Source organism: Neofelis nebulosa, chromosome 14, assembly GCF_028018385.1.
Source record: "Neofelis nebulosa isolate mNeoNeb1 chromosome 14, mNeoNeb1.pri, whole genome shotgun sequence".
Lineage (NCBI taxonomy): Eukaryota > Metazoa > Chordata > Mammalia > Carnivora > Felidae > Neofelis > Neofelis nebulosa.
In genome coordinates, this window is record NC_080795.1 from 16,238,735 (window position 1) to 16,259,176 (window position 20,442).

Below are 20,442 nucleotides of genomic sequence, written 5' to 3' on the forward strand. Positions count from 1 at the left end.
CAAAAATGTAACAAAAGGGCATTACTTAATGATAAAGCGTTGATCCAAGAAGAGGATATAACATTGGTAGATATCTACGCAGTCAACATAGGAGCATGTAAATATATAAAGCAAAGTATTAACAGACAATGACATAAAGAGAGAAACCGACTGTAATACTTTAATAGTGGGGGACATCAATACCTCACATCAATGGATAGATCATCCAAAAAAATAAGAAAACATTGGCCTTAAAAGACACATTAGACCAGATGGACTTCATGATAGATATATACAGAATACTCCATCCCCCAAAATAAAGAATACAGATTCTTTTCAAGTGTACACAGGACATTCTCCAGGACAGATCATATGTTAGGCCACAAAACAACTCTCAATAAATTCAAGAAGACTGAAATCATACCAGGCATAACTTTCCTGATCACAACAGTATAAAACTAGAAATCAACTACAAGAAGAAAATGCAAACACATGGAGACTAAAAAACATGTTATTAAGAAGTCAGTGAAGAAATCAAAGAGGAAATAAACACCTTGAGGTCAGTGAAAACCAAAACAACTTTCCAAAAGCCATGTAATACAGCAAAAAGTCCTATGAAGGAAGTTCACAGCAATACAGGCCTACCTCAAGAAACCAGAAAAATCTCAAGTAAACAACCTAACTTCATATCTAAAGTTAGTAGAAGGAAGGAAATAATAAAAATCAGAGGCCAGCATTACCCTGATAAAAGCAGATGAACCACAAGAAAAGAAAATTACAGGCCAATATCCTCAATACACAGAGATGCAAAAATCCTCAACCAAGTATTAGCAAACAGAATTTAGTATATTAAAAGATCATATACCACGATCAAATGGGATTTCTTTCAGGGATGGTTCAACATTTGCAAATCAATCAAGGTGATACACCACATTCACTAAAGGAGCATACGGGGCCCTGGGGGTGGCTCAAGTCGGTTGAGCATCTGATTTCGGCTCAGGTCATGATCTCGCGGTTCCTGAGTTTGAGCCCCACATAGGGCTTGCTGCTGTCAGTGTAGAGCCTGCTTCGGATGTTCTGTCCCCCTCTCAGCCCCTCCCATGCTTGAACTCTCTCTCAAAAATAAACATTAAGAAAAAAAAGATAAAAATTGTATGATTATCTCAACAGATGCAGAAAAATCATTTGACAAAATTCGATAACTCAACAAAGTGGGCGTAGAAGGAACATATCTAAACATAATAAAGGCCACGTATGACAAACCTGAAAGTTTTCCTCTAAGATCGGAACAAGACAGGGATGCCCACTCTTGCAACTTTTATTCAACAGAGTATTGGGAATTCTAGCTATCATGAAAGAAGAAGAAAAGACATCCAAATGGGAAAAGTAGCAGCAAAAGTCACTATTTGCAGTTGACATAGTATACATAAAAAAAATCTTGAAGACTCCACCAAGATTCATTTATCATAACTATAAATGAATTCAGTCAAGAAGCAGTATAGAAAATTAACATGCAGAAATCAGTTGCAGTTCTATACACTAAGAAAGAGCTATCAGAAAAAAAAAATTAAGAAAATAATACCGTCTGTAATTGCATCACAAAGAAAATACCTAGGAATATTTAAAGAGGTGAAAATCCTATACTATGACAACTAAAAGACACTGATGAAAGAAACTGAAGATGACACATACCAATGCCTATGGATTATAAGAATTAATATTGTTAAAATGTCCATACTACCCAAAACAATCTACAGATCCACAGCAATCTCTATCAAAATACCAACATTTTTCAGAGAACTAGAACAAATAATCCTAAGATTTGTATGGAACCACCAAAGACCCTTCAATAGCCAAAGCAATCCTGAGAAAGAACAAGAAAGCTGGAGGCATCACGCTGATTTCAAACCTTATTACAAAACTCTAGTAATTAAAACAGTATAATACTGGCATGAAAACAGACATAGATTAATGGGACAGAATAAAGAGCCCCAAAATAGATCCAGGCATATAGGGTCAGTTAATCTACAATAAAGGAGCCAAGGATGCACAATATCTCAATAAATGGTGTTGGGAAACTGGACTATTTTATACCATATACAGAAATACATTCAAAATGGATTAAGACTTGAATATAAGACCTAAAACCATAACCTTCTAGAAGAAACCCTAGGCAGTGGTCTTAAAATATGTTTTTGGACCAGTTTCCTCAGGCAAGGGCAATAAAAACTAAAATAACAAGTGGGATCATATCAAACTAAAAAGTTTTGCACAGCAAAGGAAAGCCATCAACAAAACTAAAAGGCAACCTCCTGAGTGGGAGCCAGTATTTGCAAATCATACACGATAAGGGGTTAATATCCAAAATCTATAACGAACTCACATAACTTAGTATCAAGAAAACAACCAACCTGATTTTAAAAAAATGGGCAGGGGACTTGAGTAGGTATTTTTCCAAAGAAGACAGACAGATGGCCAACAGGCACATGAAAAGATGCTTAGCCTCATCCATCATCAGGGAAATGCAAACTGAAACCACAATATCACTTCATACCTATCAGATTGACTATTATCAAAAAGGAAAAATAACAAGTGTTGGTGAGGATGTGGAGACTATACTTTAGAATCAAATTTGAAAGCTAGATGGTTTTACCAGTTATGGATATTAACAACAACAACAAAAAAAAAACTCAAGAATTACTAGAAATGGTGTCATTTTCATCGACCAAACTAAACCATTCTCTGAACCCACACCCCAACATTGTGCACTCATTTCATAAAATAAAGAAACCTGCCATATTACAGAACACTTTTCACACATCATTTTGTCACTCAAACATTTTGAGAACAGAGACGAGGGTTTTGTAATTTTTAATACCTTTATTACATCCAGTGCAGTACTCTGCACACAACAGGAACCCAGATATTGCTGACCACATGATTCAGCACAGACAGATTAGTTTCAATATCATTTCTCAATGTTATAGATTGATGGCTAAAGAGAAAACACATTAATACCGAATTAGTTTGTTCAAACATCGATGGCCCAATTGAAGCTAGCCCTGTGCTAATAAGCACAAGAGCCTAGAAGTTGGAGGAGACCTGCTGTGCGCCCCCTGTCAGCTCACCTCCGAGGAAAAGACCATGGATCCTTGGGGGCCTTCCAAAGACACAGGTTGTCTGCAGATCCATAGCGAGCAAGGAATGGCTCAGACTAAGTCTTGCACATAACTGTACAACTGTATGTTTCAGATGTGTGCTGATGCCATGGTGAGTAGTATGCACATTTATTTAAAAACATTAGTGAATGCATAGTAGCTGTCGGTCACTGTTTATTTTCTCAAGCAGGAGACACTGATCAGGAGAGGATTTAAACAAAATATTTATACATTAAAAAAAGTACACATGAAAACACTGTAAACCCCTGATGTGAAAGTTAGAGTTTTAAGAAAACTCAAAGTTTTAAGAGCCAAGAAAGCATTTTGGAAAAGAAACTGTTATAGGAATCTTCAAAGAATTACTAGCACCTCTAACCTGTACCTCAGGTACAAATATATTTTCCAGGTTTGCAAAGGACATAAAATATTTGCTTCTTTTATACAAAGAGGATCATTATAAACCATCACATTTACAGAATAGAAATATTGACCAGGTACCAGATTGGTTTTTCATTAAGCTAAGGCTTGCCAAAGTTTTCTCTCCAAGGACCTTTACCTCCAGAGCAGAGGAGATGCCCCCCTACTACTGAAGTGTTGGGTAGAGCCCCACAGGGCTGCGACATGCTCGACAATTCTTTGAAGTCTCCTGTTTTAAAAGTTCATGTGAATTTTTCTGTTCCATAACATTTACTTATTTGAAATGTAATCTTCTAAATTTCTGAACTGTTTCCTCAAATTTTTCTAGAAAACCAATGTTCAAGGAATATAAGTTATATTTAAGGAGCAGGGCTAGAGATGGTGACTTCCACATATATGTAACAAAACATAATCTGTCAGTGGGTTTATTCTACGTGTAGGCAGGAAATGGGAGCAACAGTGAGGTGTCTCCCCCAAGAAAGGAAATAAGATAATCCTTTGACTATCAAACAATAAGAAATGGATCAGAGCAGAAGTAAGCAATCGTACACCGGCAGATGGAACCCAGGCAGGTTCAACTGAGACAAAGGCTGAAGGTACTGACAGATTTACTGGATGTGCCCATCAGAAGCTGATGTGGAGAGGCAACTACTGGCAGAGAATCTCTACAATCATCCGGGGGAAGAGCGTACCCTGGTCCACAAACATGAAAATCAGCAGGTGAGTCCCCATAGGGAGATGGATGCATGAGGCAACTTGCTTCCCTTGCTCAGAATCCACGCTCACCAAGTAACCGGCTGATCATAAATGGACTTCCCCAGAAGATCTGCCTAAAGGGAGAGAACGATTGATAGTTACATTTCTCATTGTAAATTAAAGTACTAACATTTTTAACAACTATCAGTTACTGTGAGCTTGGTTAATGCGAGTTTCCTCTAAGACCATTGTGCTCTGCATGTGCTGACATACTAGGTCTGTAAAGATCTAATCAGACAACTAGATGCATCAGATCTGCCAGGATGATGCCACCTTAAGTGGTCACTGACCTTCCCCAGGTACAGTCCGCTCTATACCATCAAACTCCTGTACCCGCTCTGTCCAATATGGTAGCTACCAGCCACATGCGGATATTATTGAGCACTTGAAATGTGGCTAGTCTGAACGGAGATGTGCTGTAAGTGTAAAATACGCACCAGATTTCAAAGACTTGGTACCCGCCCCCCTCCTCCCCGCCCCCTGGCCAAGAAAGAATGTAAAACATCTCAATAATTGTTCTCTAAGATAATGACTACATATTGAAACAATATTTTGGATATATTGGAATAAAAGTTAATTAATTCCACTGGTTTCTTTTCCCTTTTTTAGATGTGGCTAGTAGAAAATTGAAAATTCACTTACGTGTGGCTCACATTTTATTTCTATTGGACATCATTCTTCTGTGCAAATAATGACAGTATGTTTGACTTTAAAACTTGTACTATATCCTTCCTAATGAATTGGACTTGAGAAGACACAGGAGAGGCCCAGTGGTGCCTTTCTTACATTGATACCAACCAAGGAGAATTACGTGGCCATTTCTTACTACTTTACTTTAAAAAAGCAATTACAGCTAGTACTTTGGTATTGTAAGAGTGCTGATATCTTATGCAATTCCCAACTGTGGGGACAAAAAAGGCTGTGGAGTCCAGAGGCCTGGGCTCAAAGCTGACTTGTACCATGTACTAGTCAGAACTCTGAGCACACACAGTGGGGCCACTCACTCACTCGTGAGGTGCAGACAGTGACAGATGACCCCAAGGGCTTGGCCAGCACCTGCATCTGCCTAAATAAATACCTGATGAGTGAATGCTAGAACCAAGAAGCTAAACCTTGGATTTCCTAGTAATTTAGTATTAAGATTTCCAAAAGACTGAGTTATAAGGTAAATATCAAAGATAAATATGTGAAAAGATAGGTTTTTATTCATCAAAAGTTAACAGCAACAGGCACATATTAAAATGAGTATGGCAAAGCCTTTTACAAAGGGCTTTACACTCAAGCTTTCTCCCAAGAAAATGGCTGTTGCAACGAACTGTAAACATAATCAATAAACAGTCTTTTACAGTAACAAGGGAAATACAATTGAACTAAAAGAAAGCACCGGTTTCTCTTAAAACTAGATTACAGTTGTGCTTACTATACATAAAACAATTTAAAACAAATTACAAAAGTGGAATGTTTGAAGTTTAAAATTAGTCCTTAGATTTTGTCCTAGAAAACATCTGTTCACATCAAAAGGCCCATCAAAGGGTAACGTTTCATCAAAGGGAGGGACAAGAAAACAATGCACTTGTTTCAAATCAAAACAAGGAGTTTGGTCACTTAGCTTTGTGCATAGTTTAAGGCAACTGGAGCGGTCTGTTACAGCTCGCCTACCTTCCCCTCCCCCAGTGTGGCTGCGCACCGTGTCACATTCTAAGATAATAAATAAAAGCTTACGTTTCAAATCCTTTCCCACATGGATAAATATAACACATGCACAGTCACACATGCACAAACATGCACGCAAACATACGTCCACACATCCACACACAACATACCTCTCACGCACTGCAGCGAAAGGGACTTTAGTACCCTTGCTCTGAAGGACACACTTCCCCATCCCACTTTATTTCAGATTGGCAAATACCCTGAGCTGTTTATGGTGTTTTAAACATTCCACCTGTTTCTTGCATGTGCAGGTCAAGAGTACAGTAGTGAAAACAACATGCAATGTCTTCACTGCAGAATCATAATACAGCTAGGACACTGGTGTTCTTCCCCTCCCGCCCCAAATCAGAAACTAACAGTTAAAAAAAATTGCATTGCCAAACAGCACTGGAGGGAAAGCTTGGCGGTACTCTATGATAAATGCTCAGTTTCCAGTGCGCAAAATAAAACTATAGCAAAAGGGAGGCTTTGGTGGCATCCAAAGAAGAAAAAGGCAAACCAGGGGGAAAGAGCTGCAGTTTAAGTTTGATCTTTAAAATTGTTAGTGGTTCCTTCACAATCATGCTCCAAGGCAATTTAGAACCAATATTTCAGAGTTGATTTGTAAACATCGAGTCTTGCAGGAGGCAGCAGAGGCTGGGCACTTCACATTTCCTTTTTCTCAGAGAGAACTTAGTGGAAGGTACAGATACACAACGTTGCGTCAGACTGGTTAAATTCCAAGAGATTTCTGCTGAAAGCTACAGTTCAAGTTTCACGGTTCGAGGAGCAAATGCTTTGAAAAACTGGTCGCACGTTGCAAAACTTCCTTCGTTACTCCTTTCGGATCCGCTCCTGCTGGGCTTTGCATATTCAAGGTTTCACACGAAAGCCAAGTGCATATTGCTGTATGTTCAGGTCTTATAATTAAAAAGTGGGGTCGCATGATCCAGTAGAGGACACCTTGGGAATAAATAACGCTGGCCTCATTCCCTCGGAAACCTTGGCAGTCAAGAAAGTCCTCTCACCTCAAGACCCCATTTCACATTTCTAAAAACCTGCAGGAGGCAGTCTGTTCCGACGATTCTGGGGGCTATGATAACCGATTTTCCTGAGGTAATAGCTGTGAGTTCAACTCCTCGAACGCAGCATCAGTGTCCTCACTGGTGGACTGTTCTCTCTGCAACCCCTTCCAACTGGCTTTATTCAGCCCCATATGTCCGAGCATTGTCTGGGATAGCCTGGTATTGGAAAACCTGGCCCATTCTGTGAATAAAGGCTCCACGAGGTAAGTCATGAAACCTGGAGAAAATAAGAGAAAAAAAGGTCTTAACATATATTCTGAAACTTTGTCTTCAGAACATCTATCCAGTGTTTATTCTCTTAAGTCCTATTCTAATATTACCTAAGTTTTCAGTGTGTGTGTGTGTGTGTGTGTGTGTGTGTGTGTAAATGTATATAACTTCTCTGAAGAATCTATTTAGTAGCTCAATGGAACTTTAAGTCAAGGTGAATTGACAAACACATCAACTCTTTTCTGACGGTTCCTTTCAGCTACACCACCACATCCTATCTGAGCAAACACTCAGCGGTCCTCTCAACTCTGCAGAAAGCAGGGCAGACAGTTGCAGTGAGACAGCTAGAGGCTAAGAGGGGTCTCTTGCAAGCCTGTGGGTGACGAGGCCTGAGCTGAAGTGGGGCTGGTGACGTGCTGCTGGGTTTCGCCCCCTCCGGGATGGCATCTTCACACCTGGTCATGGTTACACTTGGCCACTTTATTTAAGTCAGAATTTACGGAACCAAAACTCATGACAAAAATTACGAGCCTAAAAAGAACAGAGCGTATTAGCTTCAGCAATTACTAAAATGAACACCAAAAGCATACCAGGGTCCTACTTTTTAAACAACTCATATAACTGATCTCTCTTAATTTGTAGTCAGAAAGGGAAAATGAGTGATTTCTGGGTTGTCTGTACCTTTAGGTTGTACAGCACTCATGCGGACATTATGCCTGATTTAACACTACAGTGTATCTTATACTCCTAGAAAATACCTCGTCAGTCAAATCACATATATTGGAGAAACATTTAGCATTATTTCCTCAACTTTTGATCTGTTAAGGAGGAGGAGCATGTACATTCGAATTCTATCATTGCTATGTAACAGTTTTAAAATTTTCTTCATCTCTAAAAACTTTTTCATTTCAGCAAAAGACCATGTAGACCACAGGCCACACAGGTTTCATTTAGGCAACAAAAAATTCTGGAGTTAAAGCAATCAGCACCCACTACTTTTAATTAGAAAAGTGTACAAATTGTGGTATCTGAAATAGTAATTAATATTGGAAATAAGGCCTTTCACTCCCTCCACGCATATTAACGGAGAACCTGCTATCTATGCCAGGCACTGTTCTAGGGTGGCCAGGAATATAGCAGTGAATGGACAGACAAGATGTGCCCTCAAGGAGTTACATTCTGGTGAAGAGAAAGACATAACAAATAGAGGAAAATGTCACCTCTGCGGTCAAAGAACACGGCAGCTTTTTGGTAGCCATCCTCACAACACAGTGTCAGGCTGAACCAGTCACCCAGAGCCCTGTCGCTTCCAGGTGCCACAGTTAAGTGGTGAATCGCTAGAGTTTTACACCCAAATGCAGAACCTTATTATCATGCTTTTACATGAGTTTCATCTTATTTGATTCACCCGTTATTCCAACTGGTTGAGAGCTTTTGGATCTTGCCTCTAACAACCAACAAATTAGTATTACTTGTGGCTCTAAGTTAACCTCATTCTTTTAGGTCTTAAGCACCCGACAAAAATGGATGGGCTGGGGTCATGGACAGAGACAGCCACACAGCACCCTCCTGGAGGGTGGGGCTCTATTCATTAGCTGCTTGTGAATCCACTTGTTGTAGGAGCCCATGTGCCTCTCTCTTACCCCCACAGATACCACAGGACACCTTGTCAAATGCCTTACTTCCCCAGTATGTGTTCTTTTCTTGTTTAACAAAACCATTATTTCTATCAAAGAAGGGAACTGTATTAATTACACATGACATCTACTTACTGACCCTATGCTGGCTCTGAATAACCACTGTTTAGCACAGTATTTATTCTGTGTAATTTATAACTATAAATTGGGCAAACTATCTGAAAAGGAGGCTACGAGAAGTCCACGTCTCCTAGGGTTGTTGTGAGGAGTTGGCAGATGTCAGCTCTTACCATCATTTCCCTTATCCTTGTCCCTTAGATAGCCTGACCTAGAAGTGCTGACACTGACAAGATCTGTAGACTGAAGTGAAGAATTTAAGGGATCTAGCTTCCTTTCATTTTTAGAAATTGTAGTTTTTAAAAACCTACTGTCAAATTAATCTAGAGAGTCACTGACTCCAGCAAAAGAACTTAAAAGTAGCTACAATGACTTTGCTACGCATTCACCTGTCTTCAATTTAATTCCCTTTGCCCATATTTCACCTGTTCTTTTGCATTTGAAGGTTTTTCTACTTGAGACTCAGGGTACCCCAGATCTGCTTCTTAAGTGTCTTCTTATCCCCCCCAAAGAAAGCTTCCCCCTCTGCAAAATTCCCCAGGCTTCTGGCTGGTTGAGCCCCAGCACCACCCTCCCCTGCCCCTGCCATTCCCGCAGGTCTGTGCCACACTCTTCTGGGCCTGGCTCTTTATCTTCCCTACCTGTTCCTCTGCCATCAAGTCGGTTACTACCCACTGCCTTCCACATGACGATGTCTTGCAATTACTATGTAAGTATCAGATTTCTGAATTTCTGACCCCTACAAGCCTCTTTTCAAAGCACTATGCCACAGACATGTGCTGTCTTCTGGATTTCTAGAAACTTTATCTTGCTGAAGTTTGTGCACCCATTTCTTTATGTTCAACCCAACCCTCAAAGGCCCTACTCAACACCAGCTACCAAAATCACATTCATCCCGCAATACCTTGTTGACTTACCCATCCCCACGCTGGCCTCCTACTTTACGTTCAAAACCCCAACACCCACTCCTGTGCTCTTTTACAATAAGCTGCCCCTATTTTAATCAGCAAATTTCCCTGTGCTTTCCGTTACAATTATGTCTCACTTAATTAATAGTTCTCTAGTGCCTCCTGCTTCTAGGTGCAGTGCAAAGCCTCAGGAATACATCGCTGCAGGAAGGACCTGGGAGCTAGGGGAGACATATATCTAGTGCTTTGGAGGCCTGGAAAAGGAGCGACCGACTCTGCCTGGAGAGAGTAGAAGGTGGCATCTGGAGGAGGTGGATCTTCAAGAAAAATGAGTCCATCAGGCAGGTGGGGAGGAGTGGCGAGGGGGAAAGAGTAAAGGGGTGCCATGGATTTGGGGAACACTGCAGAGTCCCAGGTTGCTGCGGGTATGTGAGGGGAAGTTGCCGGGGAGAGAACCGAAGAGACTATTCGAGGGAAGCTTACAAGAGGCCTGTACAGGATGCTGAAGAATTAATCCACAGGCGGTGACAGAGAAAAAAGTAAGCCACAGTGGAAAATGGACTTCACATTATAATTGTGCTCAGTGGTCACTTTTTTCATTTTAGAATACAATCCCAGAATTATGCAAAAGAAGCTTCCACATGAGCAAATCACGTATTCTATCAGTTTTAAAACAAAGTTACTGCTACCTGCTTTGCAAATATCATGGTTTTTATGACCTAAGATTAAATGAGAGTAAATTATAGATAGAGCCCCCAAAAGGAAAAATGGGTAAAATTTCTTAAATTAAAAAACAGAAATGAGCACAATTTTAATAATTTATATTTCAGATGTAGATCTCTTCTTGGCAAAATTAAAATTGGCGGCATGTTTCTAACCACCTAGAAGTATGTATAGTTACCAATCTGGATGTTGGCAATAGATTCAGTCTGACGATCACAAAGTGGACTCACACCCAAATGATACTTCTTTTCTATATCTCCTAAAATGATAAAAACAAGATAGAATGATTCATGGGGAACATAACTATTGCTTAAGTATACAGTTAAAGTCTTCATCTTACCTGTAAATTCCTTAGAAAATGCATGACATACTTAATCCTCAAGAGAGGATGGCTTCTAAATTAGTTCTTTTTAAAATTTTTAAGTTATTCACGCATAGAAAAGGTTGCCAAGCTGATATCCTATTTTAAATGGAGGAGATGAAGAATTTTACTAGGTGTTACCCCAAGACTATAATTCTGTCAGCATTTTAATTTAAAACTTAGATTTCTAAAAGGAAGGTGCATGCAATGAAGATCCTTAGTTCCTGTTTTTAAATTACTAGAACCAACCTGCATGTTCACAGGGCCATGGGACCCTCCAAAAGGGATGGGGACGGTACAAGGTCAGGGAAATCTTTCTGGACGGCGAGACTTCTAACCTGGCTTATGTCCATTTATAAATGCAAATGTTCACATTTCATCATTTCCAAAGAGAACTGGTAATTCCCAAAATGTGCTCAATTTGTACATTATTGCCTGTATGTACATCTACGCTGAGTTGTCACTAAAAATACCAACAAGCATCTATTGCCTGACTCCTGTAAATGTCTGGGTTTGTTTATTCAAATGATGCTAAAAAATGAATTGAACAGACTACTTATCACTCAAAACTGTAACTTGCCTTGATGGAAGAATTCCTCTGTTACTTTTTCACTCCACTGCTTGCTTAATTCCCAGGTCCGACATGGGTTACAAATATCAGCACATTTCAAAGCCATCTAGCAAGCAAAATATTAAAATTCTTTAAAGAAAAAACTAAAATTTCAATTGTACTCAGCTTAAGTATACTCCAATAGTGGGAAAAAAGGACACTTTAATGAAGAAAAATGCTGCAACAGAAAATTCACTGTCTTTTATATTAATTCTATGATGCTATTATGTCTATCAATCATGTCTTCAGGAATGCTAAATGACACTTTATACCCAAGAGCCAAGCATAAGGACTGGACTAAACATAAAGCTACAAATAAATCATTGTATTCTCGCTCATTTTTAGATCCAAGAACTAATTTGTGAAAATAAAACACTTGGCTAAAAGATGCTCAACATCACTCATCTCAGGGAAATACAAATCAAAACCATGATGAGATACCACCTCACAACCGTCAGAATGGCTAACATTAACAACACAACAAAACAACAGATGTTGGCGACAACGTAGAGAAAAGGAACCCTCTTGTACTGCTGGTGGGAATGCAAACTGGTGCAGCCACTCAGGATAATAGGATGGAGGTTCCCCAAAAAGTTAAAAACAGACTACCCGACAATCCAGCAATTATACTACTAGGTATTTACCCAAAGGATACAAAAATACAGATTCGAAGGGGTACATGGTACCCTGATGTTTATAGCAGCATTCATTAACAATAACAGCCAAAGTATGGAGAAACCACCAGTGTCCACTGACTGATAATGGGTAAAGAAGATATGGCATATATATAATATATTATATATATTATATATTATATATATATAATATATATTTATATATACATATATATATATTATATATATATAAAATATGCCTACACACACACACACACACACACAACACACACACACTGGAATATTACTCAGCCATCAAAAGGAACGAAACCTTGCGATTTGCAATGACATGGATGGAGCTAGAGTGTATTATGCTAAGCAAAATAAGTCAATCAGAAAAAAGACAAATACCATATGATTTCTCTCATATGTGGGATTTAAGAAATGGAAGAGATGAACATATTGGAAGGGGGTGAAGAGAGTGAAACAAACCGTAAGAACTCTTAAAATTTTGTTTTTAATGTTTATTCATTTTTTGAGAAAGAGCAAGTGTGAGCATGCATGAGTGGGGGAGGGGCAGAGAGAGAGGGAGACACAGAATCTAAAGCAGGCTCTAGTCTCTGAGCTGTCAGCACAGAGCCCAATGTGGGGCTCGAACCCACAAACTAACTGCAAGGTCATGACCTGAGCTAAAGTCAGAAGTTTAACTGACTGAGCCACCCAGGTGCCCCACCATAAGAGACTCTTAACAAAGGAGAAGTGAGGGTTGATGGAGGGAGGTGGGTGGGGGATGGGCTAGATGGGTGATGGGTACTAAGGTGGGCACTTGTGATGAACACTGGGTGTTGTATGTAGGTCAATGAATTCTGCTCCTGAAACCAATACTGCACTGTATGTTAACTAAGTAGAATTTGAGTAAAAATTTGAAAAAAATTCATAAAAAAATAATAAAATAAAATAAATTACTGTTTGTTGGTCAGTACCCTAATCTCACAAAAATGGTTTTTGTTAGAAATCACGAGTATGGGGGCGCCTGGGTGGCTCAGTCGGTTAAGCGGCCGACTTCGGCTCAGGTCACGATCTCGCGGTCCGTGAGTTCAAGCCCTGCATCGGGCTCTGTGCTGACAGCTCAGAGCCTGGAGCCCGCTTCGGATTCTGTGTCTCCCTCTCTCTCTGTCCCTCCCCTGTTCATGCTCTGTCTCTCTCTGTCTCAAAAATAAATAAACGTTAAAAAAAAAAAAAAAGAAATCACGAGTATGAAAACTACAAAAACAACAGTGCTTTCCTAAGGAGAAGATTCACCTTCTGTAAGATATTTTACTAATGGAAGGAAATCCCACAGCTTTCCCTCAAAATTTAACCACTCTGGGGCGCCTGGGTGGCGCAGTCGGTTAAGCGTCCGACTTCAGCCAGGTCACGATCTCACGGTCCGTGAGTTCGAGCCCCGCGTCAGGCTCTGGGCTGATGGCTCAGAGCCTGGAGCCTGTTTCCGTTCTGTGTCTCCCTCTCTCTCTGTCCCTCCCCCGTTCATGCTCTGTCTCTCTCTGTCCCAAAAATAAATAAAAGTTGAAAAAAAAAAATTAAAAAAAAAAAAAAAAAAAAAATTTAACCACTCTGAAAGCTACACTAGATTACTTCATTTTTATTCTAACAGTCATGTGATTTACCCTAGAAAGAATCTTTCCCAACCCCATTTTACCTGTAAAACCAAATGCCTATGCCTGGCATCTTCAAGGCGTAAATCACCTCTGTCCAAATGGGACCGGAACAATGACAGATACTCATTTTGGCGACTGATGTCTGTGGCTAGTATCAAAGCACCTATCTGAGTCTCCATTTGTTGCCTGGAATTAGAGAAATATAAAAAGAAAATACAAGACTTTCAATGAAATAGTTACTTCTTGATTTTTTTTCTTAAACTTAATATTCTGCCATTCAACTTTTAACCTATCACAAAAAATGAATTTTAAAGAATGCATTTTTTTTTTTTTAATTTTTTTTTTCAACGTTTATTTTATTTTTTGGGACAGAGAGAGACAGAGCATGAACGGGGGAGGGACAGAGAGAGAGGGAGACACAGAATCGGAAACAGGCTCCAGGCTCTGAGCCATCAGCCCAGAGCCCGACGCGGGGCTCGAACTCACGGACCGCGAGATCGTGACCTGGCTAAAGTCGGACGCTTAACCGACTGCGCCACCCAGGCGCCCCAAGAATGCATTTTTAAAAACCTACTAAAATCATCAAAACTAAAACCAAAGGAGTTTGTAGGAAAGTACAAATATGTGTACATTCCCAAAAGAATACCTTTATTTTGCCAGCCAAGGAGGAATTAGTTTTCTAAAAACAAATCCATATGAGCCTGATACGTTATTTTATAAAATTTTTGGCTGGGATGTGCTGAGGGTACACAACTTTGGTTTCTTTCTTGGGTGTCTGATATCTGGAAGTCAGAAGGTTGGCTCAAACGGAGAAAGAACAGCCCATTCAACAACTAAGTCTGGTAGATATTTTGACTAAGATGCATGATTATATGCTGACAAAACCCCACCAAACAATTTGATAAAGTTTAGATGTAACTGTATTCTCAAGGTCAAATTCTAGAATCAATTATCTACATGAATATCCAACTTTTCTGGAAAGGAAAAGGTAATATGTTAATGCAAATACATCATATCATTTTTAAAACTGTCTCAAGTAAAAAAATAATTAAGACTGTCTCAAGTCAAATAATAAGAGAAATAAACTTAAAAAAAAACAAAAAAAACCCTTCCTTTTTTCCCCTCAATGGGCTGTGGCGAACATTATCTTTGTATAAATATCAGAAAAGAGCTGTCAACAGATTAAAAGGCTCACAATATTGGATATTAAATGAAATAAATCCTAAATAAAGGAAACATAAAAGAATGCTATTAGGTAGTATTCCTTATTGTCAATTTTTATCAATAGGGTTAATCATCAAATGTAAAACATGACAAAAAGAAGAAAGCAAACATTTTAATCTGCTTTAATCAAGAAAAAGATAACTTATATATACAAAAACTATGGTTTAAGCAATTTTTCTATTTGTACTACAGCAAGAAACAATTTTACTTACCAGAAGTATTGTCATAACTCCAAATGGTATCCATGAATAAAGATTTAAAAAATAAAAAATAAAGTCCAGCTTTTTTCTTATGGTCATTACACAAAATACTTAAGTTTTTAAAATAAAGTTGTTTTAAATTATGAAATAGAAAAAGGAAAGAACAATAATAGTAACTTAAATTTTAGTACCCAAACTTATTTTTATGCCTCACCTTGTTTCTAGAATTAGATGGTTTATATCCACTTACATGGTTTTCTTAAGAGCATCTTCTCTCAGTGAGACATTATTAAAAGCTTTTGTTTGTGGATCAGTGAGAAGAGATTTTGTTAATCACCATCATATCGGGCTTATTTGCACTGATGCTTATTAGGCTTTCAAATGGCCTGCTTAACATTAAATGGTCTTTTCTTAAAAAATTAGTATTTCCTGTTCTTTCCATCATTATTTTATCCTATGCTCCCGAAGTGACTCCAGGGCTATGCTATTGAGGTATAAAGCATTTTTTTTTTACTTATAGATTTTGAAAACTTCCTGAAACTTTTAATGAGGGTATTTATGATACAGAATAATTAATTTCTTTATACCTAGAACATAAGGTTTTATTCAAATGAGCATAAAATGGAAACATGTAACACTATTTACATAAATAGTAAACTATGACTGAGGCAATGTGTATTTGGAGTGAATTTATAATACTCAAATCTACAGAATGATCCATAAAAAAAAAATCACTAAAAAAATACTACTGTCTTCACTGCAGAACAGGTTTAAATTACTAGAATTTTGATATAAACCTTTAAGATAAAATAGTTCAGCCATTAAACAAAAACTGAAAACCGTGGGAACACTTGAATAATTTTGAAACCTTTATAAAATTGTTTTGCCAACTTAATTTCCATAGTTCATAACAAATTAAATGTGTCTTAATTCAACCTACCTGCTTTCTGATGGCATATGTGAGAATAAGCCAGATTCTCTCAATAATCCCACTGCAGATCTCCAGTGGTGATTTTCCAGTACTGAGGTATTCTACAAAAAGGGGCATATCTGAGTTATTTAATAGCGAGTCTCTTTCTGAACATAAAGAATTATCTGTAGGTAATATTAATCTGGCTAAAATTCTAATGTTCATGGACAATCTGTTTACTACTTTGACTCCATTAAAACATTCTCCAGAATGCAAGAATATTAAATCTCATGATAAAATTGCACTGACCTTGTATAAAGTTGCCAAGTAATGGTTAGTTTTAATAAGGAAAGGTTGATTAACACCTGGATGATCCAGATCATGAGTGGCAGCTGCAATTAAGCTCAGCAAGACATCCCAAGGGGTTACAGAACTGGCAAGCTGAAGTGGGACAAAAGAATTAATTACAGACATATCTGAAATAAACTCTGTACCATTACAGTAGTTTTGAATTTGCCTCAAATGGTAGTGTCGCGTCTCCTCCCCCTTCATGTTTTTCAGACTGTTCATTAAGGGCACCAAGCACTTGCCAGGTGCTGTCCTCATCACGACACGAGGGAGAGGTAGAATATGATGCGTGTTCCCGTCCACACAGAGTTTACAGACCTTGTCCTTACACTGTGTTCATTTGAGACAGACTTACTCAAAATGACAGCCAAAGTATAAATGATCTTTTTTGAGAAATGGGTTTAAAACAAACACAGGTTTCTGTATGTTTATTACCATAGTTGCTACCAACAGAAGACCTATGAGGTCTTTCAACTTTTTTTTATTGCAGTAAGAACACTTAATGTGAGATCTACGCTCACATTATCAGGGTTTTAAGTGTACAATTACATAAGACCTATGACTGAAGGCGCTTATTCATCAACAAATTGGTTACTAGACTTCAATTAAGAATCCAAACTGTAGGGGCGCCTGGATGGCTCAGTCAGTTAAGCGGCCGACTTTGGCTCAGGTCATGATCTCATGGTCCGTGAGTTCGAGCCCCGCATCGGGCTCTGTGCTGACAGCTCAGAGCCTGGAGCCTGTTTCGGATTCTGTGTCTTCCTCTCTCTGACCCTCCCCCATTCATGCTCTGTCTCTCTCTGTCTCAAAAATAAATAAACGTTAAAAAAAAAAATTAGAATCCAAACTGTACCATTATTTCTGAGGTCTTTAATGTTTAAGGAAGCTGAGTAATCCTGGGGCAGTCTACATCCACTCTATTAAGAAAATCCTCTCCCAACAAATGGATATAGTCAGAACAGCATTCACAATATAGTCACCTCAGAAAAAGTGATCGTGTAAGCGAGCAATTATAATGTTACTCTCAATAGTCATTGCAGATCTTAGCTGATACAATAAAATAATCACAAGGGGTAAGTTAATTACCTGACTGAAACGGTCAATGATAAATAACAAACTGTCAGTAGTAAAAAAAAATAATGATTACCTTTATAATAAAGACAAAGAAGCCAACGATATTAAGACAATTTTTAAAGGGGGTTAAAAACAAGGCAACTGTTGCTTCGGATTCTGTGTCTCCCTCTCTTTGCTTCTCCCCACTCGTGCTCTTTCTCTCAAAAATAAATAAATGTAAAAAAAAAATTAAAAAAACAAAACAAAACAAGGCTACTGTTATTTCCATTCCTTTAACTGTATCTGGTAATGCCGGACAGTAACAACAAGCTGTGTGAAGAAGAAACTGCAAACCATTTGATGGAGACGTCTGCAAAGCTATCATCGGACCCTTTTCCAAATAAAAAACTAGTAATGCTGAGTTTTCCTGTGTTCAACAAAAAACGTCACTGTTTTTATTGTTGCTATTAGGTGCTAATAGGCTCAACTGGAACACAATTATAATCTGTGTAAGCTCAGCTATGAAAACACAGAAAGTAAACACTCAAGTTAGGGCTGATGTCAAGTACAGAAAGAAGGCACTTTGCCCTAACTTTCTAGCAATTTGGGGGGGCTTTGAGTATTTCTTTTTGCACTTAAGAGTCCAGGAATTAGCTCTTACACAGAAATCATATATAAAAACTGAAAGCAGATTTTTTTTTTTTTAATTTTTTTTTTTTAACGTTTATTTATTTTTGAGACAGAGAGAGACAGAGCATGAACAGGGGAGGGGCAGAGAGAGAGGGAGACACAGAATCTGAAACAGGCTCCAGGCTCTGAGCGGTCAGCACAGAGCCTGATGCGGGGCTCGAACTCACGGACTGTGAGATCATGACCTGAGCCGAAGTTGGAAGCTCAACCGACCAAGCCACCCAGGCGCCCCTCTTTTGTTTTTTTGAAAATGTTTATTCATTTTTTGAGGGACAGAGAGAGACAGAGCGTGAGTAGGGGTGGGTGGGCCGAGAGAGAAGGAGACACAGAATCCGAAGCAGATTTCAGGCTCCAAGCTGTCAGCACAGAGCCAGACGCCGGGCTGGAACTCACAAACTATGAGATCTTGACTAAACTATGAGATCCTGAGCTAAAGTCGGATGCCTAGCTGACTGAGCCACTCAGGTGCCCAGAAAGCAGGTTTCTCACTAAATACTATATTTAAGCCTTTCTATTTGATTCCCTCTGCACCGGCATTTTTCTATAGGTGACTCCTTCTCAAATTTTTCCTTTAAATTTACGTGGTTTCTGACCACCTTATCTACAGCTGTAAATGCTTGCCATCCTCTGGTCACTCTCCAGCACATTCCTCGATTTAGATTCCTTCACAGCAGTAATTACTACAATATATGTCAACATTCTATTTATTTGTCTAATGACTGCTTCCCCTACTGGGACCTTTCCTGTCCTGTTTACCACTGGATTCCTAGCACCAGGAAAATGTACTGAATGAAAGCACTTGAAAGTGTGAAGCCTTGTGAAAGCCCAGGCAGTAAGAGATACAATCTTAAGGCTTTTTTTAGAATGTACTTGTAAAACTGAATGAATCTATTTTAAAATGTAAACTACAATAAAGGAGAAAGGAATTTTTGCATTTTAGGGCTTAGTGATTTTATCTCCTTCACTGAAGCTTTGACTAAGTTCACTAAGTATGTTAACCATGAAAAGTATTTTTTAAAAAAATACTTCACTTGAGAGAGAAAGAGGGAGGGAGAGGGAGAGAGGGAGGGAAGAAGGGAGGGAGAGAGGGAAGGAAGGAGGGAGAGAGAGAGAGTGTGAGCGAGCGCATGTGAAAGCACTCACAAGCGGGGAAGAGGCAGAGAGAGAGGAAGAGAGAGCATCCCAAGCAGGCTCTGTGACAGCACAGAACCAAACCATAAGTTCGTGACCTTGAGCCAAAATCAAGAGTCAGACGCTTAACTGACTGAGCCACCTAGGAGCCAAGTATTTCAAATAAGTGTAATCAAAGCTGCATAAGGCAAAACATATTTAAAATAAGAAATATCAGATACATAGGCAAAAAAAAAAAAAAAAAAAAAAAGCTTAAAATTAGTGCTGCCAGAGCTGCACAGGTAAGGCAGCATTTTTATTCATTTTTACCACACCCTTCGCACTCTCGCCTTGCCCCGTGCCTGGCATGAGCCCTTACCTTCCACGCCCCTGGCTTCTGATTGGGTGTGGCCAGTGGAAGATGGGAGGGGAGCCACCTTCCCAGACCTGTGCACCAGCTTAATTAACCTCCTCTGTGTCTCACAGAACGTGACACTTACCTTCATCATTCCATTTACCTGGCTGTATGGTGATTATCAGTTTCTCCCAAAAACTCTCAACAGAGGCTTCAGCCTTGGCCCAGAGTTTTTTTTAAAAGCTCAATTAGAAAATTCGGGCACTCAGGAGTATACATTTGTCAAAAATGTACCCATAAAATGTATATATTTTATTGTGGCATACAAGTGATACCACAATGAAGTTGCTTTTTAAAAGAAGCCATGATGTATATACTCTAAAAACTGGGGTATTTCACATATTCCACAATCTCTTGAAAAATGACAAGACTGGTGACCACATGGCTATATTCTCAGAACTGGCATCAAATAGCACAATCTGATTTAGTCAGCTTGCTTTCCCTTCTAATATCTAGTGGGAACTCAGATCCCAGGGGGAGAAGAGTTTAGAAACAGGGCTGAGGGTAAGCAAATGTGATTTCAGGACCATCAGGGGTAGGAAACATCCAAAGACAAACACGGCTTTC

General features: G+C 39.0%; 1 protein-coding gene across 7 annotated transcripts in view; it reads right to left on the bottom strand.

Annotated features, from left to right (window-relative positions):
* Positions 1-20,442, bottom strand: part of PDE7A (phosphodiesterase 7A) — a 139,932-nt gene that overhangs the window by 10,495 nt on the left and 108,995 nt on the right. For 3 of the 7 annotated variants that reach the window (XM_058699701.1, XM_058699705.1, XM_058699704.1), the window contains 6 exons: positions 16,569-16,700; positions 16,290-16,381; positions 13,967-14,111; positions 11,624-11,720; positions 10,861-10,941; positions 5,494-7,304 (listed from right to left, as the gene is read on the bottom strand). In XM_058699701.1, coding sequence (XP_058555684.1) covers positions 7,096-7,304; positions 10,861-10,941; positions 11,624-11,720; positions 13,967-14,111; positions 16,290-16,381; positions 16,569-16,700 — 756 coding nt within the window. In that variant the 3' untranslated portion in view covers positions 5,494-7,095. Of the gene's footprint in view, positions 1-2,857; positions 4,385-5,493; positions 7,305-10,860; positions 10,942-11,623; positions 11,721-13,966; positions 14,112-16,289; positions 16,382-16,568; positions 16,701-20,442 lie in introns of those variants that run through there. The other 4 variants (XR_009253691.1, XR_009253692.1, XR_009253693.1 and 1 more) reach the window with 4 other exon arrangements.